Genomic DNA, 21,476 nt, shown 5'->3' with positions numbered 1-21,476 from the left:
TCATTCTGCATCAGAAAAGATATTTGAGTACTGTTTTCATGGTCAAGTTGAGATGTGAACACACATTGAGAGATGATGGAAGTATCCAGAGCATGACTGTACACAACTGGGCGCTTACTTTCGGCAGTGAAGGAATCAGACATAACCTTAAAGAAGACTGCGAACTGCAGATCTGTCTCTGAGAACCATGTGACTCACTTCTAACCTGTTTTATGGAGATTGGGGCATGTCTGCTTAAAATACCCCACTCAGACCTCTTGCTTTATTAGGTATGCCTGAATAAGTATTTGTCCTCTCTTCAAATATATGCATTGATATTATTAATCAAGCTGTTTCTAAAGAGTGGTGGTGGTCTAAAATATTTCTTGAAATACAAGATACAAAGCTATTGACATTTAGTCATGTATTTAAGTTGTTTCATCAAAGGAACCAACAATTTACTAAAAAATAGTTGCGCTATGATCAAATAGCATTGACTTAAAAATGACAGGGGACACACTTCACACCTTTTTTTTTTTTGTTTTTAATAAAATAGCACTAAAAATAACAAATAACAAGAATGTGTTCCCGGGTCTGAAATTGATAGGAAAAAAAAAAGAATATCTATTTCACCATCCAATACTTTTTTGTGATGTCAGCTGGAAGTACTTCTGTAATTAGTGCTTCAGCTAATTATTTACAATTAGCATTTATTATCTAACAGACAATGCCCCATTGTTTATTTAGAAATTGTTTTTGTGAAGCACTTAATAATAATAATAATCATAATAATAAAATAAAACAGGTGTTCTTGATTTGTACAGTGTTTACACAGCTGCATCTACAGTGTGGTTGTAATCAAGCGAAGCCTGCCAAGTGAAGCCATTGGCATACGTATTTAATAAACATTTTCATTAAACAAATGTACAATAGAAAGAATGCTTTGCAAGGCTACCAGGGTAACAACAGGAGTTGATAGTAACACTTTAATACAGAAATTGCTGGAGTGTGTAGATTAGCCTTTTGTCACTTACCACATGTACTGGACAATATGAACGAAAGCAAGTTTAAATGGATATACAAGTTGGTGCAGTATATTAAAGAAGATATATTAAAGAAAACCTAAAAGGTTGTATGATTCAAATATATTTTTTTACTGGCCATAATGTATTTGTATACAGTAAATCTTGTTTTTCTTGCTCCTTATCACCACTTAATTGCAGTGAAAATATATCTACACCCATGGATGAGTCATTCTGATTTTAAATGCACATTAATCTAGTAAGAGTTATGTTAGCAGAGGCCATGGAGTGGTGAATGGGGTTTAGGGAGAGTTTGATAATAGGAAATAAGTGAGATTTCTAAGCCCCAGTCCTACACAATAAGGTTACGTTTTACACATATAAAAGGTTCCTGTTTATAACACTTTGCTAACAATCCACTTTGCTTGCCTTGATTAAAGGCATGAACACAAATGAGCAGAGCTGTAACCTACCGCACAGTACCGGATGCCTTTTAGCCCTGCATATTGCTTTGCTGCTGCTAAATTTTTCCGCTGTGGTACACCTTATACTTGCAGACATAATATTTAAAGGTATGCCGTTCATGCGTGTCTACCAGAGGAGCTGTTCGGCACAGTGCCACTATGAGCCACCAGTTACCGGTCTCCTCATGTGTGTCCAAGACTTAAATTTGTACAGTAAATCAGATCAATTGGTAACAAAAAATAGTGCCGGATTATACTGTATGCTGGTTTACAGATGTAGTGTAAAATCTAATACTATACCCAAAGTAAAATTAAGGTATAAATGACAATCTGCTATACATAAAGTAGAAGTACTGTCCTGTAACTCTAGTATTGTATTCATTTAAATGTTACTTCTCTATTATGTAAACAATGATTTTATTGTACCTGTGGAACATACTTTATATTGATTTTAGGCCGACAAGACTTACAAATCATGCTAGATTAATTTCAATAGGGATTTGGTCGAATTGTACAGAATGATGGTTTGTAGAGCAACATGATTAGCAGGTTTTACTGTGTAATACAATATGGACTCTATGCTTTCCTTTTTGTGACACTCGCATACTCGTGTAGCAGAACGAGTTTCAAACAACATACTCAAGTTATGGCAGCGCTCAGGATGTAAATATAAACAATATAATTAATATTATCCCTTTAAAGGGTGCTACACATTTAACACAAGTTTGTGCTGTCAAAGATAATCAAAAGGTACCATCCTACTTTTCTAATGTATTACTATGTTGGTATAGTCATTCCAAATTCTGTAAACAAATGCTGGAAATAATCCATGTTTAGGTATTGTAAACAAAGCTGCCTCAGTATCACAGTCAGGAGAGGTCGAAATTAAACTTGTAAGATAAACAGAAAATGACTCCGCTATGGAAAGATAACGCCACTCAAAATCACTTGCCCACGAACTAATCTAATATATTAATATGTATATTTATGCCTAGTTACTGTTAGTTTTATTGATTTAATAAATGTTTTTACATTGAACATGTTTGTCAGCTGTCCCAGGGTAGTCTTTGATTTTAGAGAAATCACTTACCAGTTGTGCTGAAATAGTTAGAGAAGAATTTACAACATTCTGATTATTTGTTTTTGTTTTAGGTACCAATGCATAAAAACCAATCAACGATGGAGTACCTTTATGAGCAACCAGGTATTTCTAAAAGCATTTTACCATTAAGAAATTATCATGCACTGTTTTCCATTATTTGTTTTAGAAAATATTTATTTACAAAAAAAAAAAAAAATTGGATGTCTTGTAACCTTAGAATCTATCTAACCTTAGAATCAATCTGTGATTAATTGTTCAAATCATAACCCTGGTTCCCTGAAATTGGAAATGTAACCATTACCTAATGGGTGTTTACCTCCTAAAGACCCCGAAACCTGAATATTATATGCCAAAGCTGTTCTGCCGAGCCTGTGACGACGAGGGTATAAAAGGACTGCACGCACAGATCGCAGCGTCATTTTTCTTACAAGCCTGCTGCAATCATGGATGCAGCGACCTTATGTTAGGGAACCAGGGTTATGATAATAACATATCATTCCCTTTCAAGTACAAAATGTAACCATTACCTAGTGGGTGAGTATACCCAAGCCGTCGTAAGGGCAACATTACAGAACGAATGGAATTCTACAAGGCTAGGCCGAGAGGCTGTCTTGTCCGTTCCCATTAGGAACCCCAGTAACAAGCAGCTAGAGCCAAAACACTGAGGGAGAAATACCTCCTTTGGCTGTGTTGTAAGGGTCGACTTGGTAGGTGCCCTTAACACTTGTTCCAAAGCCAGGATTTTGAGGATCCACGACATTTAGTTTGTAGAAGCTAGTGAAGGTATGGGGAGTAGCCCACGCTGCTACATTGCATATTACATTGACAGGTGCACCCTGGATAAAGCCCACAAAGTTGCCATGCTCCTGGTGTAATGTGCAGTGAGCTTCTCTGGAGAGGGCAAGTTGGCTCGCTCATAGGCAGTCCTGACTATCTGCTCACCATTTGGACAGACTCTGTTTAAACAGGGCTTGACCATGGGACTTTGCCCTATAGCAGACAAAAAAAATGCTTGGACTGCTTCCAATTTTTTGTCCTGTCAACGTAGTATGCCTGAACCCGCACTGGGTAGAGCGTATGGAGCTGCCGCTCTCTGTCAGACTGGAAAGGAGGTGGATGGAAAGCCTCCAGTCCCACAGACTGGTTGACATGAAATGCCGATATATAGTCTTCGGCAAAAAAGCAGGATTGGTACGGAGTGTAACCTTTGTCCTGGCTTCTGCAAAAATTTAAGCAGGCTGCATCTCACTCGCTATGCGGAGGTGATTGCAAGCAAGAAAGCCGTTTTGAGCGAAAACATTTTCAGCTCAAATGAAGGCTTCATGAGTCCTTCAAGCGCCACGTTAAATCTCCAGCGAGGAACAATATCCTTCTCACACGTGGCCGAAGCTGCCAAGCTCCTTTCAAAAATTGCACCGCCAGGAAGTGAGCTCCTGGGGAGACAAAGCCAATTTTGACATGGCAAGCTGAAATAGCTGCCAGATAACCCTTTTAATATAGAGGAGGATTTCCCCTCATCAAACGGGTCCTGCAAAAATTGTTGCGGGGGCGTACTGCAGATGTACTGCCCTAGAGGAGGTTATCGTATGCCCAGAGCAAAAGCTTGTAGGCCACGCAATGGAGACTGGGTGACCTGAGGCCATCCTGGTGGTTGATGTAAGACACCACTGTTGTGTTGTCTGTACGGACAAGCACATGTCTTCCTCGAACCTCCTGTAAAATATGCTGCAAGGCCAGTTAAACTGCTGCAGCTCCAAAACATTTATGTGGAAGCCTTGCCAAGGGAGTTCCACATACCTTGCTCACCCCTGCCATTCCACACAGCACTTTAGCCCAGGCTGGATGCGTCAGTGGTGATAATCTCAATGGGGCCAGGATAGCTTCCATGCACTTTGAGAAGGCACAGGGAGCCAAAGAGAGGCCAAATGGCAAAACACGGAACTTGTACGCTGTTTCCTGAAAGACGAACCGCAGGTAATAACTTTGCGCTGATTTTATGGGGATGTTGAAATAGGTGTCGTCTGTGTTATCCACCGTGGTAAACGAGTCGCCTTTTTTGGTTCATTTTTTAACCTCTTTTTGCTCAGATACAGGTTGACATATCTGAGGTCAAGGATTGGTCTGAGGTCACCATCCTGCTTTGGTGCTAGGAAGTATCTGGAGTAGAACCTTTCCTCCAACTGGAGAGGGTCTATCATGTGAATAGCCCTTTTTTGTAGCAGAGCTGCTACCTCCTGAGACACCACTGCTGCATTTTGTGAGTCTGTGAATGATGTTGGAGTCACGCCCCGAAAGGGACCGTACTTGAACTGCAGTGAGTAGCCAGTTTGAATGGTAGCCTGCACCCAGATGTCCATGGTGCACTTACTCCAATACTCCAGATGGCTCCCTGAGAAGAGGCCCTGGGTCTGTGGCAGCAAACTCATAGGGCTGCTGCTTGGGTTGTGGCTTGGCCTGAGGCTTTTGTCTCTGTGCCGGGCAGCAGAACCTATTAAAGTCTCCGCGGCGAGTAGCCATGGAAAGATTCTGAACACCACCTCTGGCCGCAGGAGCAGTCGGCTGCGCTGGTCTCTGAGGCTGCTGGGGCCTTGGGGTGCCAGTTTACCGTTGGTTTGCACACTGGAGGTGGTTGCTTGGGAAGCAAGTGAACCAGCTCCTTTGTCGATTCCTGCGAGCGGTGAGAGCACTGCAGCATCTCATCCACCATGGGACCGATGTATGCCCTGGTGTAATAGGGGCATCCAACAGTGGGGCTTTGTCCCAGTCAGGCACATGTGCTTGGGAAAACCAGAGCTGCCTCCGTGTAGCTATCAGCACAGCCCGAATCCTGCCTACAGCCTGTTGAGCTTTGACACACAGAGCAGGTTCATATTAACCAGATGCAGCTCATCCCGCTGTTGTGGTGAGGGCCTGTGACTGTCACAGAGGGACCTAAGCAAATAGGACTGGTAGGCTACCAGAATACTATTATAATTGCCTAGCTATTATAATGGCACATACAAGACTGCAGTGACCCTCTTGATCAGTGGTAGAAGCTCTGCCGACAGGGAAAGCTTAAGTGCAGGGTATGTGCTGTCTGATTCCACGTCCTCAGACTGAAATGCCAGCTCCTGTTCTCCCATCTCCTGTTGCCAATCTGCTGAACGTAACAAACAGGCTATAGTGCACAATATGAAATTGTTACAGCATAAATAAAATCTCATAAGTTTGTAAAACACAATAAAGTATACACTCATAAGCAAAAAATACTAAGATGTGGCAATCTGCTGTGTGACTCCTCAAAACTAACATCTTCTTTAATATAGTATGTTCCTCTTTATTTACATAGGAATAGTTCCTTCTATTACAAAGAATTTGACTCGGGAGGCCAGTGTCATAAGTCCAGGGAGCAATAATTACCTGCGCACTGTAAGTATTGTGAACGGTTAAACCATCAATTTCTATTTCACACAGAAAATCTGAATTGCTTTTATAATATGTTAATGTAACTAGTGAGAAATAACAGATCTGGCCATCATGTATAACAAACAACCAGTACTGAAACATCTTAGATCTTATATTTCTTTCAAATTGCAATATATCAGCCAGGAATGTATTTGATGGAACCCATGCAAAATGTTGTATGTATGTTGCATGGTCCTTTTTGCTTGAAGTGAAAAAATCGGGTCAATGTTGTACACAGAATTCATTGAATAAGTTGTCTTGACACAAAACTACATGAGGTACATGAATATCTGAAAATGTGTGTGACGAACGTAAGAGAGCGTCCAGTTTGTATGCATGGGTTAATATTCTTTCTTTGGAAAGATGTACAAAAACATTTTACCGAGAAAAGAAAACTGCTATACAGCTTTTTTATATATAAATATAAGTACTGCAATGTCATTTTAAAAGGGGTCATTTGAATGGAGAATAACTTGATGCCAGATAGCCCAAGGCAGAAAATTAACTATGATGATCTGATAAGTAGTGGAAAATGGTGAGCTTATTTGACTTGCAAATGTATTTATGCAAATAACTGCTGTGCTATAGGATGCTGGAGACATGGCTTGAGAATGAATGAGGGCACTGTTGATCCCACCTTGTTTAGTCAAGTTAAAATCCACTTCTTTTTTTATTTTAGACTTTAATAAATGTTTTGGTATGAAAATTCTGTATCTAAGAAATTGCTGAATATTTACATAATTTGCATAGGGTTTGCAGGGGATAAGAAAAGTAATGCAAAGTAGCACTTGGCACGGATTAGTTGGTTTGTTCCCCTTTTTTCGAGCTTTATTGTATTGTTGCCTAACTCCGGAGCTTTAGAAAACAGGAAGATCTGTGGTCGTTTTTTTTTTTCTTTCTTTTGAGTGCATGTGTTGTGAAAGTGCAAAGCCCCATATTGACTCTCTTGGTGCAATATCTTTCCACAACCTGTATTTTTGAAACCGAGATTGCTTCATTTTATTCATCACAGTGAATGAATCAAGGATATATATTTTCAGGAAGTATTAGTAAAATGTGAGGGCTAGAATGCCTAGAGTAAAGTGCAATAACAATGCTGGTTATGTTATACATTTTGAAAGTCATGAATTTATTTATATAACTTTTTTTTTTTTTTGGAAAAATCGAATAAAAAATGAAAGCAATAATGGACTATTTTGATCAATGTAATGATGACTGAATTTTAAAACATTACATTCAGTGTATTTGTACAATAGGAACAAAAATACAGTCAAGGTAATCTTCCTTTTAAAATGTATAGTTTCTTTCTTGTATTACGGTGTGTTTGCCTTCTGCTCTAGGACAAACACTGATTAGAAATAGCTTAATTTTTAAAGAAGCTCTGTCCTTTTATTTTAGGTGAAATTGTATATTTCATGCTTTTTAAATCATTTTTACATTTAAGTTTTTCAGATGCCAGAGTCATGGTTAACAGGTTGATGGGGAATGAGGAAATCTTCAGACCCAGAAAAAAAATATTTAGCTTTTTAAAAAAAAAAAAAAAAAAAAAAAATCTGTGTGTTAAAGTTGGAGCAGAACTGTAATTATTCAGCTTTTTCTTCATTTAACTCGGAGTAAATTGACTGAATTATCTACTTAGCCCAGTAGAGGGTGGTCCCAGTTCCCTTTAGAACATGGTTTAAATGTAAGCCCTGTCAAAGCTATAATATCATATTACAGCATGCTGCATGAACCCTATGAGGAAGAAGATGGTCTTGCACGCTTGCCAGTAACGTTATTAAATATTCTATGGAGTCGTAGGTGGTTATTGTTGTCCCTGTGCTGTTCATGTATCTCATTATTGCAGAGTGTGAATTTGACTGTTTTAGTATCTACATTGGTAAAATTCCATTTGGTATTGGCTTGCTTATTAATATTAAGTATAAATAATGATACCATGACTGCCGACAATACTGTATTGTATGATATGTCTTTTTTTTTTTTTTGTAAAATCTCTAATTTGTAGTCTTTTATTTTGATTAAATTGAATAATTAAATGTAGTTTCATATGTGCAATGGTGCATTCCAACCACCTGGGTTACAAGTAGTTACAGTATTAGTATCACTGCACTTTTTTAAGAACACCTGTTTTTGTTTTTTGGTTTTTTTAATCTGTCAGGAGCGTGAGTGATTTTTGAGCCATAGATGATTTATTGAATATTTATTAATACGAATAATTTGGGTTGCAGCAGCAGGCTAAGCGTGATTAATGGGTCTGTTCATACAATGGTAATGTGTTAATCATTTACAAAATTACTATTTTTGAATCAATTATTAGAATAAACAATTACACGTGCCCATCCCTGGTCTTAACCCAACGTCATGTAAAGTTATTCCCACTTTTAAAAGCCCATAAGTTGGCATAAATTTGCCAACAGTTCTGATAAGTTGTAGATCTCTACGTCATTAAGCCTGAAATATCATCTCAGTTGCTGATAGCGATCATTGATGCACAGGAAAGCTATTGGATATTGCACTGCCCAAGTCACACAAGTGGTAAATAATTATTAGCATTAGTTAACCATTGGTCATTTAGTCATATCTAAGAATTTTGGTCATTTAGGAAGTTTAGGTAGATATTAAAATTCCTTTATTTGCATTGCACCTCACTGTTTTAGCTGCCTTGTAACCCCCATTATGATGGTAAAATAAAGCAGCTCACTATTAGTCAATAGCATAGTTGGTCATACTATTCATTAATGTCAACAATCCTTTCATTTGATTTCTGTCCTACAGTGATCTGATAGAACCCAAATGGATTGTACAGTATTGTTAACATTTAAAAATATTTTAAGGTAACTGGTCAGTAGTAGTTTTCTACTGTACTGTGGAATGTCCAAAATCGATACTAGAGGTAGTTTTATCACATCAAGATTTAGACTGTTTCTACTGACAGCATTGTATAATGTAGTAATTTAAGTACTGCAAAACAAAAGGCGTACCTTAACATTTTTTGTAATTTCTACTGTAGAAAAGACCTTACTGACAAGATTGATAATGTGATACAAAAGCTTGTATTGATTACATTTGTTAACTAAATGTTTGTAATGCTGAGTGTGAACAATAATTTAAACCAATCTCCTCAAACGAATCAGCAATAGCCCAAGTACTGAAAAGGTAACGCAAATCTATAATCCTGGGATTTTTCATTATGATCTTAGCCTTTTAACTACTGGATACACAAGAGCATATTTATAATACTTGTAAAAACTAGTAACTATGGAACTACATGTCTTTCAGCTTGTTTTATTTTTTGCAATCTGTTGCATTGTGGAATTTAATTAGTCCATGCGAATTACACATATGCAAACAATCTCCTAGTAACACAAACCATAGCAACCTTATCTGTGCATATATGAAAATTACTGAACATGCCTTTTGTGTCCTTGGTATTGAGGGTGGGGATATTAAAAACTGCAGTTTTTTTTTTTTTTTTGAAGCACATGATTCAGCTGCATCAGATTCTTAACCCTTTATTGAGATTGAGATGGGATTGTTTTCCACTATCAGGAAAAGGGAAGGTGAAGTGGAAGTGTATGTTGAATTGATCCCATGCAGTGTAACTTATGATATTAAGATTAATTGTCTGTCTGCTTTGGTACGTAAGTCACAAAGGCTTATACCAAATTATCAGAGAGAAATACAATTATTTTTACCGTATAATACTACAAAAAAAAAACAAAACAGTCATTTGGACACTCTTTCCTTTCAAATATGTTATTTCTTGCTAGTTTTATCCAAGTATACTTTTATTCTACTGAGAAAGTATTCCTTTCCGTTGCATTTTAATTCATCAAACATGGTTCTTCATGTAGTTTAGCATTCACGTGATTTTATCATGATTTTTTGACCATACATACATACATAGACTTATGTTGCTAAACAAATATTTTGTGGTTTTAGGCGATGATGGGAATACAATTAAAGTTAAATAAAAACCTAGTAATTAAAATAAATAAATACAATTTAAAAAAAATAAATCCTGAAAGCAAGAGAGATGATGGATTAAGAAGGTTTAAATCTACTACTGATTTTTATAAAAGGAACCTGCAATTGCATTTCTATTCTTGTATTCGGGAACTTATCCTTTTTTTTTTTTAAACTTTATGCAGATGTTGCTTTTTTCCCAGGCTTGATATTGGTACGTAACCCAGGAAATTACACTTCGCTTTCTTATTTGCCTTCCCTATTGCAGGTCGGGTCAAATCTCTCGCTTCCTGCTCCATCATTGCTTTCACCACACTCCAAACTAAGGCTCCCCAGCACACTGGGTGCTCAGCTGATTCCACAGCAGTCCTCACACAACGGTAAGTACTTTTCCTCATTTGGTTACAGATTCATGCTGCCATTAGCCTTGTCAGCTGAAGTCACAATATTGTGTCGTCGAATCATACTGAAATTCACATACTGGTAAGATTAATGATTTTTACTTCCAGGTTCCTATATTTTGTGTATGTATATACACTTATATATCTTTATTAAATGCTGCCATAGTGCCCTAAGTTGAGTCATTTTGATTGAAAAAAGTGCCTTTCTTAACACTTGGTTCAAAACAGGTCCCATAGTTTGATAGATATATTCTACAATAGACTAGTTTGAAATGTGCTTTATTTGCATTGTAGATAAAATAACATACCACATAGAGAAAGGGGATATGAAAATATAAGAAACGTTAGCCAGTTAAACACATTTTCTTAGTAGAGTAGGTAAAATGTATGAAGATTTTCTTTTTAAGCTTTAAAGCATATTTGTCATTTTGTACTTTGAATTTGGCTCAGCTTTTGATTAGCTCAGAGTAAACTTCTACTGTATGTGGATGTTCCCTTCAGCACCACTTAATGTATACGAATGTATACGACTAATGGTGGTCAGTTTGTTAAAATGGAATATAGCAAAAATGAAAATATATATATTTTTTTTTCTACAGTTTTAATGGGCAGATTACTTTAGATGTTGTTGTGTTTTAGTGGTATTTCTTTAAAACTATAATTACATTAATAATGGTTAATTGGGTAGTTTTATTACTAGTGTTTCTAAAGTTTGTATAGGATACCAATGGGTTCTGGAGTAAAAACATAGTAAATGTGCTTAATAGAATATCATGTCACATTTTTTAAAGCAGAAGGAAGCGAGAGCATAGTATCACCTGATGCAATGTGGCAAATGTATTTATGTATACCAGCTGTGAGGTAGAGGTTTAAGAAAATTGCATGAACTTAACAGTTTAGTGCATATAGGTCTGCTTCGGAAAACCATACTATTTTTTTTACATATAATACCTACATTTTTTAATTAACATGCAGACATCTCTGTAGTTTTCTTGAAGTATGTGAGACAAATACAAATTATTTTATGTAGTGCAGAAACTCTACATAATAGCTAGAAAACTGGTAATCAGATTGTGATGAAACATGCTATGGACATTACCAAGTCTGACAGAATCGCAGGTAAATGGAAACTCCCAGTCTGTCCATTTTAAATCAAGGACATTATTATTATTATCCACCACTGGGGAGACATCTTTCCAGCAACAAAGACATAGTGGAGACACCTGTACATATGTCACTCTTAAATCTTTACACATTTATTTATAATGTGAGTAAACTGCCTTAGAAATTTGGTAGCACAAACTGTTGAGATTATAATAATCTGGACATGTATGGAAATAAGAAAACAGTTGACAATGTGAGTACACTTCAAGGAATCGTGATTGTTTTGGCCTACCGTTTTCTAACTTGTCATGCAACAAATTTGAGTTTCGCTGTTCTTTACATTCATGTACTGTACATCACAGCAGATTTTGCCTTGGCAGTAACAAACCAAAATCTATTTCAGTACCAGCGGTGAGTGTGTGTGTGTGTGCTATAGATCTTCATTTACTGAGGCAGAATCACTTGGATCCTTTAAGACCCAACTTGACAAAATCAGATGAGCCAAATGACCTTGTTTATACATTTTCTTATGTTCTTATTTTCTGAATTGCATGTTGTTTTTTTGCTTATGAATAGAAATGACAGAATTGGCATTAGTTATTTGCAGCAGGCTATTGAATGTGATTAACTTTTATGACAGCTTAAAGTTAGTAATACCGTTGAAAATTTAACAAAATGGAACTTACCTTTTGTTTTGTGTATATTCCTCTTTTAATTGGATACATGTTTTTTTAGGCTTGTATATTCAATTTTAGCATTAAAACAGTGAAGCATCTCTCCTCCTAAAATGTAAACAGCATCTCTGTATATGCATGGTGGTGTAATTGTTCTTACTGTGATGTAATGTCTTACCTACCGCAAACGATCATGTGCAAATGGTCCCTAATGATAAAGTGGGCAAGCACAAAAAGTTTAGCTCATTGATGCACAGGTAAGCTACTGGATATTACACTACTCAAATCTCACAATTAGTAAATAGCTCCTGTACCTGATATAAACAACTATGTTTTGTTGGAAAAAAGATTGATTTTTAATTTCTTGATTTCTCTTTTATTTGCAACGCGTGTCATGGACTGTGTGTTTTTGGGAGTAATGTACCTGATATACAGTACTATAGCCTTCGGGTCTGAACTGTCAGATGAATGGAGGAATCTCATGGTACATTTTTTAAGAGATTTTATTACCAGCATTTTGGTTATTTCCATAACCGTTCTTTAAAATTAAGTAAGTACCAGAGTTGTATACTGGGAGATGTTGTTGTTTCACTCTCTCTTAACAATTGTGTAGTTTAATCTTGCCCAGGATTAAAATGCCAGAACTCTTTACAAAGATCTTAGCCACAATGGAAAATACGTTTGCCAAGCTACCATATCACACAGTGCAGCTAAGCTGAACCTGAAGGATAAACAGCAGCATAATATAAGGCATTCTCAAAAAGTAGGACTACAGTATCAACTTTAAATATACTGTATATATTGTGCATTTTACAAGAGGACATGAACTCGGACAAAGCAAAACCCACCAGACTATAACATTCACATTAACCGCTTATTTGGGGAAGTTGAGTATAAATGTGTCCATTAGACCTTGGTACTACAACTTTTGGCCAGGTGTTTATATGCAGTGTCTCCCATCAGAAACAGTATTGGAGGCAGTTCATATGTAAATACGAATGTCATATTACTATTTTGATTCAATTTTTGGTTTGACATTCAAATGCAAGATATTGCATGCACCTCCTTTTTACATTTTATTGTTGAACACTGTTCTGCATTCCAAATTCAGTTAATTATAGGAAAGATCATTTTGTAGACTGTAGACTATAGTCCCAGTTTTAAAGCATAGTAAGGAATGTAAATTGTGTAATAAAAAAAAAAAAAAAAAAAAAAAAAAAAAACTATTTTTCTGCTTTTACTTTTGTTTGTTCTTCATTTCATAAAGTTGTGTTCCATTTTTCCTTTTGAGAAAAAATGTGACTAATTATTTTGAAAAGAAATCTTAAGTGTGGTCATTACAAAACCAGAGGGAGTTTTTTTTTTGTTTGATTGTTTGTTTGTGGTTAGCTAAACTTATTTACAGTCACAGTGCAGAACTGACACACAGAGTTTGTGTTTGTTTATAAATTACTAAATAGACTGATATATATATTATTATATTATATATATATATATATATATATATATATATATATATATATATATATATATATATATATATATATATATATATATACATACATACATACATACATACATACATACATACATACACATACATACATACATACATACATACAGTGCCTTGCAAAGGTTTTTTATTTTTCTTTAAAATATTTTCCAACATAAAACCAATGTGACCTTACAATAGTTGATTCTGAGTTTCAGTGTTTAAAAATAAAATATCAAACAGAACGAAATTTCAAAGTACCATTTGTAATTCGGTAATATGAGAGAACTGGTCAGGGGTCTGAATACTTTTGCAAGGCACTGTGTGTGTGTGTGTGTGTGTATATATATATATATATATATATATATATATATATATATATATATATATATATATATATATATATATATATATATATAAGAATTCCCCTTTTAAGTAGGTGTGAAGAAAGTATGATTTATAAAATGCAAAAATGCAATGGTATACTGTGCTTTAAAAAAGTATACTGCATTTTAAAAGAAACACACATTTTCTCTGCAGTCATCTTATTCATCAGGTAGCATTTCTAAGTTTGCAGTAGGATTTTAATATTTTAATCTCGGCTTGTGTTTGTTGACTGGAATACTGTAGCAACCAGTGTTAACTCTAGTCACAGCCTGGTTTTCATTCAGTAGGCCTATTTCCTGTCAGGAGTGTGCTTAGCTACAGAATGCTGATTAATTTTGCAACATGTTGTTACATAACCTGAAATCTTAAATATATTAATGCGTCAAAGTTCCAGTTATTTCAATTTGAACCTGAGTTTTTAATGTAGGTCCACTAAGCCTTTCAGAAAAGAAAGCATTATTTAACAAAACCTCAATTAAACGCCACCAATGTAGTAGAACCAGCTGTCTAAAGACCATTTCTATATTGAACCACATGTCTATCCCCAACCACAATTCAAATTCTGTCCAAAGATCCATTTCATCATGTAAGACAATGGTTCCCAACGACAGGGCCCCAAGGGAGTTGCTGCCGGTCCGCGGTTCAGGCTTCACTATAGCAGACAAGCCTTGATAGAATGCTAAGAGAAAGTTGTCATGTAATATTAAGCCATGGTGTACAGTACTGTAATGCTAATCTGCTGTTTGACTTAATTCAGCTATGTATGTTGATATTTTAGGACTGCATGGTCATGTTTTAAATAAGTAAAGCAGAACTTATTCTAACCTGTCATAATGAGTTACATGTTGTGCTACAGACGTCTTCCAACTTGTATAGGCTAATATAGTTCATAAGCTTTCTTATAAATTAAAGATGCAACCAAATGGAATAGTTTTCTCCACGCATAAAAAAGCAGGTTTATGGAGTACACTATTTACTTGGTTTAACTTAAAACAGACTAGTAGTGTAACGAGAGCCAATAGATTGCCCATAACCACACTATCATTACATATATATATTCTAATATGATGTGCATGTGCGTTAGTACGTTACATTATAATGCATTACATGTGTCACAGTATATTGTGGGCGTGTAATCTGTGAAGGGTTGATTTTTATTGATAGTGTCACTGCCAGATAGTGTCTCCATTTAAATAACAATGTGACACTATTTGGCAAAGTGACACTGGCATCTATAGATGCCAAATTCTGCCAGGTTACACTATTTGGCAGTGAGACTTTTAGGCATAACACCGATCTGCGAAAGTTCTTTAAGTCGGTTTGCTGGTCAGCAGTAATAGAAAGGTTGGGAACCACTGATGTAAGGTATACTGTACTGTACTTAAGTTTCTATAGTTGTAGTCTGATGAACAGGTAAGTGGACATCCTATGAGTAGTTCATTATACAGATCTACCAGAAGAGTAATGCACATTTAAATATTACTAATAATGTTACTTTTGGCCCAGGCAAGTCTCTTCCTCTTATACTGCACTCTTACCAATGGTTTCTTTGCAACAATGCTTCTAGGTAGGCCAGCATCACGCAATCTCCTCTGAACAGTTGATGTTGAAACATCTGTACTTCTAGTAGCATTTAGCTGAGCTTGTGTTTTAGGGGCAGTTAATCGCCGGTTTTGCAGACTTGTGACTCGAATGAACTTGTTCTCTGATTCTGAGGTCACCCTTGGCGTGGCTGACCTTGTTCGGTCCTCATGAGTGCTAGTTTCTTCAAATCGTTTGATGGTCTTGGCCACAGCAGTTACAGACACTTGCAAAATTCTTGTGATTTGTCTTAAAGATTGACCTTCATTTCTTAAAGTAATTACAGAATATCTTTTTTCTTTGCTTAACTGAGCGTATTTTGCAATTTTCTGCTCCCTTACGTTCAGGAATAACAAACTTTTGCCTATGCTACCTATATTTATAGTAATCATGGACCCTCACCTGTTAACAATAATTGGTGACAAAAGGTTAATTAGGTAACATGCTAGTTAACTCAGAGAACATCTAACAAAGACACTTTTATACTTAGGCCAGTGTTCTAACACCGTGTTATACACATTTCAGACTTTTAACTGACTTGGGCTTTAGACTGAAATCCCCTTGCTTTGGGTGACCATATCATTGAAATTGACAAGATTTACATTTTCATTTAAAAATAAAATTTTTGAATGCAATTCACTTATGATTATCAGCTTATATAAGTACATGTATCATATAATGAAATATTAAGTGTTTATAGACACATTTATACAGTTAAAAGCATAGATAATCATGAAAAACCTGGTTTTAAGCAGGTGTACTCAAACTTTTGACTGGTACTGTATATGTAATTCATTTTATTTATTGCATTTATATAGTGCTTTTTATACAAAGTATCACAAAGCACTGTACAGTGCATAGCACAAAAAAGAACACTCCACAATACATTTGTATAGCATGTCACTCATTCAACTGCCAAGTCAGACCATTTAAATAACAGACTTACATAACAGTATATTCAATAATAATACAAAAGCAGCAATTTTAATGTTACATTAAAACCCACTAAGAGAAAAAAAGTAATTTTGTAAATGTGCATTTTTAGTCTTGACTTGAAAACTTTAACAGTCCCAGCTTCCCTAATATAGTTATCCCTAATATATGCCTGTCTCAGCCTGCTGTTAGCTGTCATTGTAAAAAAAAAAAAAAAAAAAAAAAAAAAAAAAAAAAAAAAAAAAAAAAAAAAAAAAAAACAGATAACAATTGACAGATGTTATATCTCTCACTCACCAGTCCTGCGTGTACATCAAAGTGCACATTAATTGTTTTCATGAGGACATAAGGTATGTTTCTCAAGAATGAACATGTTAAAACATGCAATATGCAGAACAATTTATATTATTACATAAGGAATGAACATGTGAACAACCAGAAAGTCAGGATTCCTACTTGAAAGAACCTTGCTGTGAAACCTTAGGGGTACTTTCCCACGAGAAAAACTTTGGCAGAGTTTGAATGATTACATATTTGGAACTATGATTAGAAGAAAAGCTAGGAGTGCTGCAGGTCTTTACTATATCGGCTTGTTTTGACAGTACAGCTTGTCTATGCTGGTACATTTATTTATAATGGCAATGATGTTGATCTCCTTTCACCCAAATATGTTTTAAATGCGCAATATGAAACCTTTTAAAGCTGATTAGGTTTTATGTTTTGTTGTTTTTTTGTTTGTTTTTTTTGGCAGGCGGGTTGGCAGTACATTTACGCTAGACTTATTTTACCTTCATTTTTAACCAAAAATATAACACATGTATGTAGTCACAACAAAATGTTCCTTGTTGTACGAATAGTTATGCATATTTAGAAAACCACATTAGGGAACATTGTGTTTTAAACACACAACTTTCACTAGGAAATAAAATGAACAAAGCTTGTGTAGAGGAACTATTAACTTCCTGAATCCTGTAAATGTAAGGAATAGCTAGTGTAGTGCTGGCAGATGTTGCCATGGTTTTTAAGGCAAAGGGAAGCACCATCTGTCAGCCTACACAAGGGTGTGGATTAAATGATGCATTACCTTAATTCCACTTGGCAGTCATATCAGATATCCCTCATAAAAGTTGCTTAAGCAGAGTGTGATGTAACTTTCTTGTTGTCACCTGCTGCTGTTATTTGTATGATACAATCTATTTTCTTTAACCGGTTAAAGGTCATGTCTCAGATAGGTTTTATATACATATAAAAACAGTTTTATATACATACAAAAACATCCCAACAGTTTTAGTTATCTGGTTAAGTAGTTATTAAAACACTGGTCTTGTCTGACGCTGAAAGGAGCAATTTAAATAAAAAGATACACAAATAAGGGCTCTGCTCTTTGCTTCCTCTCTCTGTTCCCTTGCTGTTTGGCAATATTGCATATTTAGATTTTGTAATTCATATGGGCAGGGTCTGTTTCTTATCCCGCAAGAACTATAGGCCTGACTATTAATCTTAATCGTATGTATTCGTCAAACATTTGGTAAGCAGACACCTTTCTTAAGTACACATTTCATTAACTAAAAATGGAATACAATATCCTCACTGTAATTCGGTGTGCCTGGCCACAAATGGTTCAACTGTCTGTCACTACTTGTTTGTAGCTCTGCATGTCAAGGCCAGGGAGACCACACAGTGCATAATATTAGCAACATTTTCTTTCATAATCACCGCTATCCAAAAACAGTGTGCAAAATGTATAGGCCCTGCTCATCTCAATGCACGAAATCAGGAATTGCCGTATTCCTTTGAACTTTAGGACGCACTTTGTAAATCAATTTTTTCTTCGCAAAAATGGCCTGCATTTTAAGTTCGAATATAGTGATGCATGTATTAAAATCACCAACAAAAGACGTAACTACCTGAGTATACAAAACTGCCGAGTAGACAAACAAAAAAGTCACTGCCTGAATACACAAACAGCAATGTGAATGACTGCCAAAAAAAGACAAACAGAAACATCACTGCACTGTCTCGAATCATCCGTGTCATACAGGCAGCCATTTTCAAAGAAGCGTCATTAGCTTCCTGAGGAATTCGAAGAGCAGCTTTTACAATTTCAGCATTTCGTTATTAGGTTCAGTTTTAACAAACAGTACTAGCTTGGATAGATCAGAAATGCTGATCAGACCCCAGTATTTTTCGACATGCCAATACCATAGTTCACAAAAAGGAAGAAAAACAGGTGTGAGTAATCGCAACGGGAAATGATGCAGCGCATAACTGTATGCTCTGTGTGACGGCATCTTTATTTGATGTTATATTTTTTTACTCAAATTGAGGGTCTTAAATTTGAAGGGATATGGTAATTTTCTATTTTTAAAAATGTGTCTGTGGCTTAACAGGAAAAAGTAAAAACAACCTGACCCTGCTTTAGACAAATAAATACAGGCAAATTAATACAGGGTTAGAGTGTTTGCTTTGAGGCTTAGAGCTCTGATGCATGTCTTCATGAAACTCTCCTTCCCATTTCTTAGGGATGGTAAGGCACCATAGTTTTTGTTTTAATGTCAGGTGCAGTTTCCTACGTGATAGCTGTCTTCACTACAAGTATTACAGGTCTTTGGACCTCACCCCTACAAGTTATGATGGCAAAAAGTTTCCAAGAAACTGCAGAACCAGTTTTATCTCCTCTTCACATAATGTCAATACAACATGGTTAAATAAATAACGTGATGGACAAGAATCAACTTGTCCCACTTTCTCCATGTGGTGTGGCAGTAAAGGCTTCATACAAAGTTTATTTTCACTTTCATCCTTTATTTGTTTGCTGGCTCTGTCTTTTCTTGCAAGATTCACGCGAGTTGATGTTAATTTTCTTTAACCCTTCTGTAGTTAACTTTTGAAAAAGGTTCCACCTCAACTACAAACAAATCCATTATCAAACTTTTTTCTCAGAGATACTAAAATGCAACAGGCACAGTGGTGAAACCAGGTGCAGTCTGAAACTTCATAAGCAATGATACCAATGTGCTTTCACACAGAAGAGTTATGGTGGTTCAGAACCGCCACTGAAGAGGCTTATAGGTCTCTGTGAGTTGCTTCTCTGGGCGTGCAGAGTCATAGCGCCGGTCCCTCTAGTTAAAAATCTCATAAAATGCTTTTTAAAAATCTCAATACAGTTTTATTCAGTCTGTAAGTTCTTGCGTGCTCTAAAGAGAGACAGTCCGCTGCCACCCACATTTGTAACCTACTTTAAATTACTTTTAAATTACTACTTGACACTGGCTGCAACTCTGTTGTCATTTTTTATACACAAATAAGCTTACTTGATTTGAAAAATGGCATGAACGATACAAGCAACTTCTTACACTACTTAGTTTGATTAAATGGGTAGTACACAACAAAATATGAAAGCTGAACATTAATTTCAACAAAGAACAACGTCAGCTTTTTCAATAGGAACATTAGCCTGCTTTAATATATTAAATCAAAACAATTAAAATAATAACAATCTAGTTCTCTTGCTTTTTTCAATGAATATAATTTAAATAGAGAATAAAAACATACTAAGTTAACAACTACTTAGCCTAAGTTTAATTACCGTATTCAATTTGGCGGTGCAGCGTTTATTTTAAATTAATCAAAATGATTGCGGCGCTTAAAAAAGGACGGACGTTATTAGTAATACTACGATTTTCAAATGCTGCACTATTTTAATACATGATTTATGACATTTTAGAAGTATCATGGCTGCTTATTTTCTGTAATACGGTATGTAGCAGCGTGTGTGGCTAACCTACTTTGACTATAGTACATTTATCAGTGACAGTTACCAAGAGCCTATTAGGTGGGAGTTGGAAGGTCAGGGGAGTACTGTACCAACGAATCAGGAGTGTGTATTAGTTGTTAAGGGGCGGGACAATGCTGGTGTGGCAGTTAATTCCAACAGTGTGACGTAGTTGTTTTTCTGCACCTCAGAATATCAGCTTGATTTCTATAAAAACTACAGTATATCCTACTCGGTTATTTTTTTTTTCTGTAACTTGTTTGTTTGTAATTTCTCTGCAAGAGAAACTGAAACTCAATCTTATCTAGATAGTAAGCACATTGTTTTTATTTGTACGTGATTGAGTACGGGAAGTACAATTGAACTAAAAACAAATCAACAAAACCACCTACAGGGCCTTCAGAAGGACCGCTGTTCTGTACGTAGTTTATCTTGGATTTTCTTTAAGAACTGTACTACCATAAAATAAAATGTGCTTATTGTGTGAGTGTACATTAGTTTATAATTTACGTGCTGGATTGAGGCTCCCTTCTCTTCGGGGGCGTTACATGTACATAGTCAGTGTTGTGCGTTTATTTGTTTGTTTTTTTTAGTAGGGGGAGAAAAAAATGCTTAATTGTTTTTTTTGTGTTTGTTTGTTTTTTTTACTGATAGCGGCGTTTATTCGAGGGCGGCCTCTATTATAAAGCTGAGATATGACTGTGGTGTCAATTCGAGGGCAGAGCTAAATTTGAAGTAATACGGTAATCGTTTTTGTAATCTACCAGCGGCTCCTGTTGCATACACATTGCTGATAGTGCAGACCTTGGGTCAAATGCCAATGTTGTTGGGGTGTGTTTTTTGTTTTTTAAACCATTTAAATGCAAAACCATAACAAAACATGTATACAGGCTTTTTTTTTTTTTTTTTTTTAATGTATTATTTGTCCTGCGGTTGCCTTTAATTTATTTTTTTTTGCACGTACTAGTACTTTGTTTATGATGTAGAATACATGAATGTACATCTAACACTAGTACGTACAATACTCTTTCAAATAAACGTGTTATGATTTTGAATGTGTGGTTCTTAAGGACTGTATTATTGTCATTGCTTGCACCCCGGTACCTCTTTCTTTACAAATTAAGCACTGTGTGCATGTGTTAGGTCTTCTCG

General features: G+C 35.8%; 1 protein-coding gene across 2 annotated transcripts in view; it reads left to right on the top strand.

Moving 5' to 3' along the window:
• The window catches only part of ahi1 (Abelson helper integration site 1), a 100,017-nt gene that overhangs the window by 43,271 nt on the left and 35,270 nt on the right, over positions 1-21,476 (top strand). For both annotated transcript variants that reach the window (XM_041250412.1, XM_041250413.1), the window contains 3 exons: positions 2,618-2,669; positions 5,896-5,975; positions 10,246-10,357. In XM_041250412.1, coding sequence (XP_041106346.1) covers positions 2,618-2,669; positions 5,896-5,975; positions 10,246-10,357 — 244 coding nt within the window. The remainder of the gene's footprint in view (positions 1-2,617; positions 2,670-5,895; positions 5,976-10,245; positions 10,358-21,476) is intronic.

This window comes from Polyodon spathula, chromosome 5 (assembly GCF_017654505.1).
Source record: "Polyodon spathula isolate WHYD16114869_AA chromosome 5, ASM1765450v1, whole genome shotgun sequence".
NCBI classification, from domain to species: Eukaryota; Metazoa; Chordata; class Actinopteri; order Acipenseriformes; family Polyodontidae; genus Polyodon; species Polyodon spathula.
Note: the sequence above shows the minus strand (reverse complement) of the source record. Positions and strands in the feature narration are given on the sequence as shown.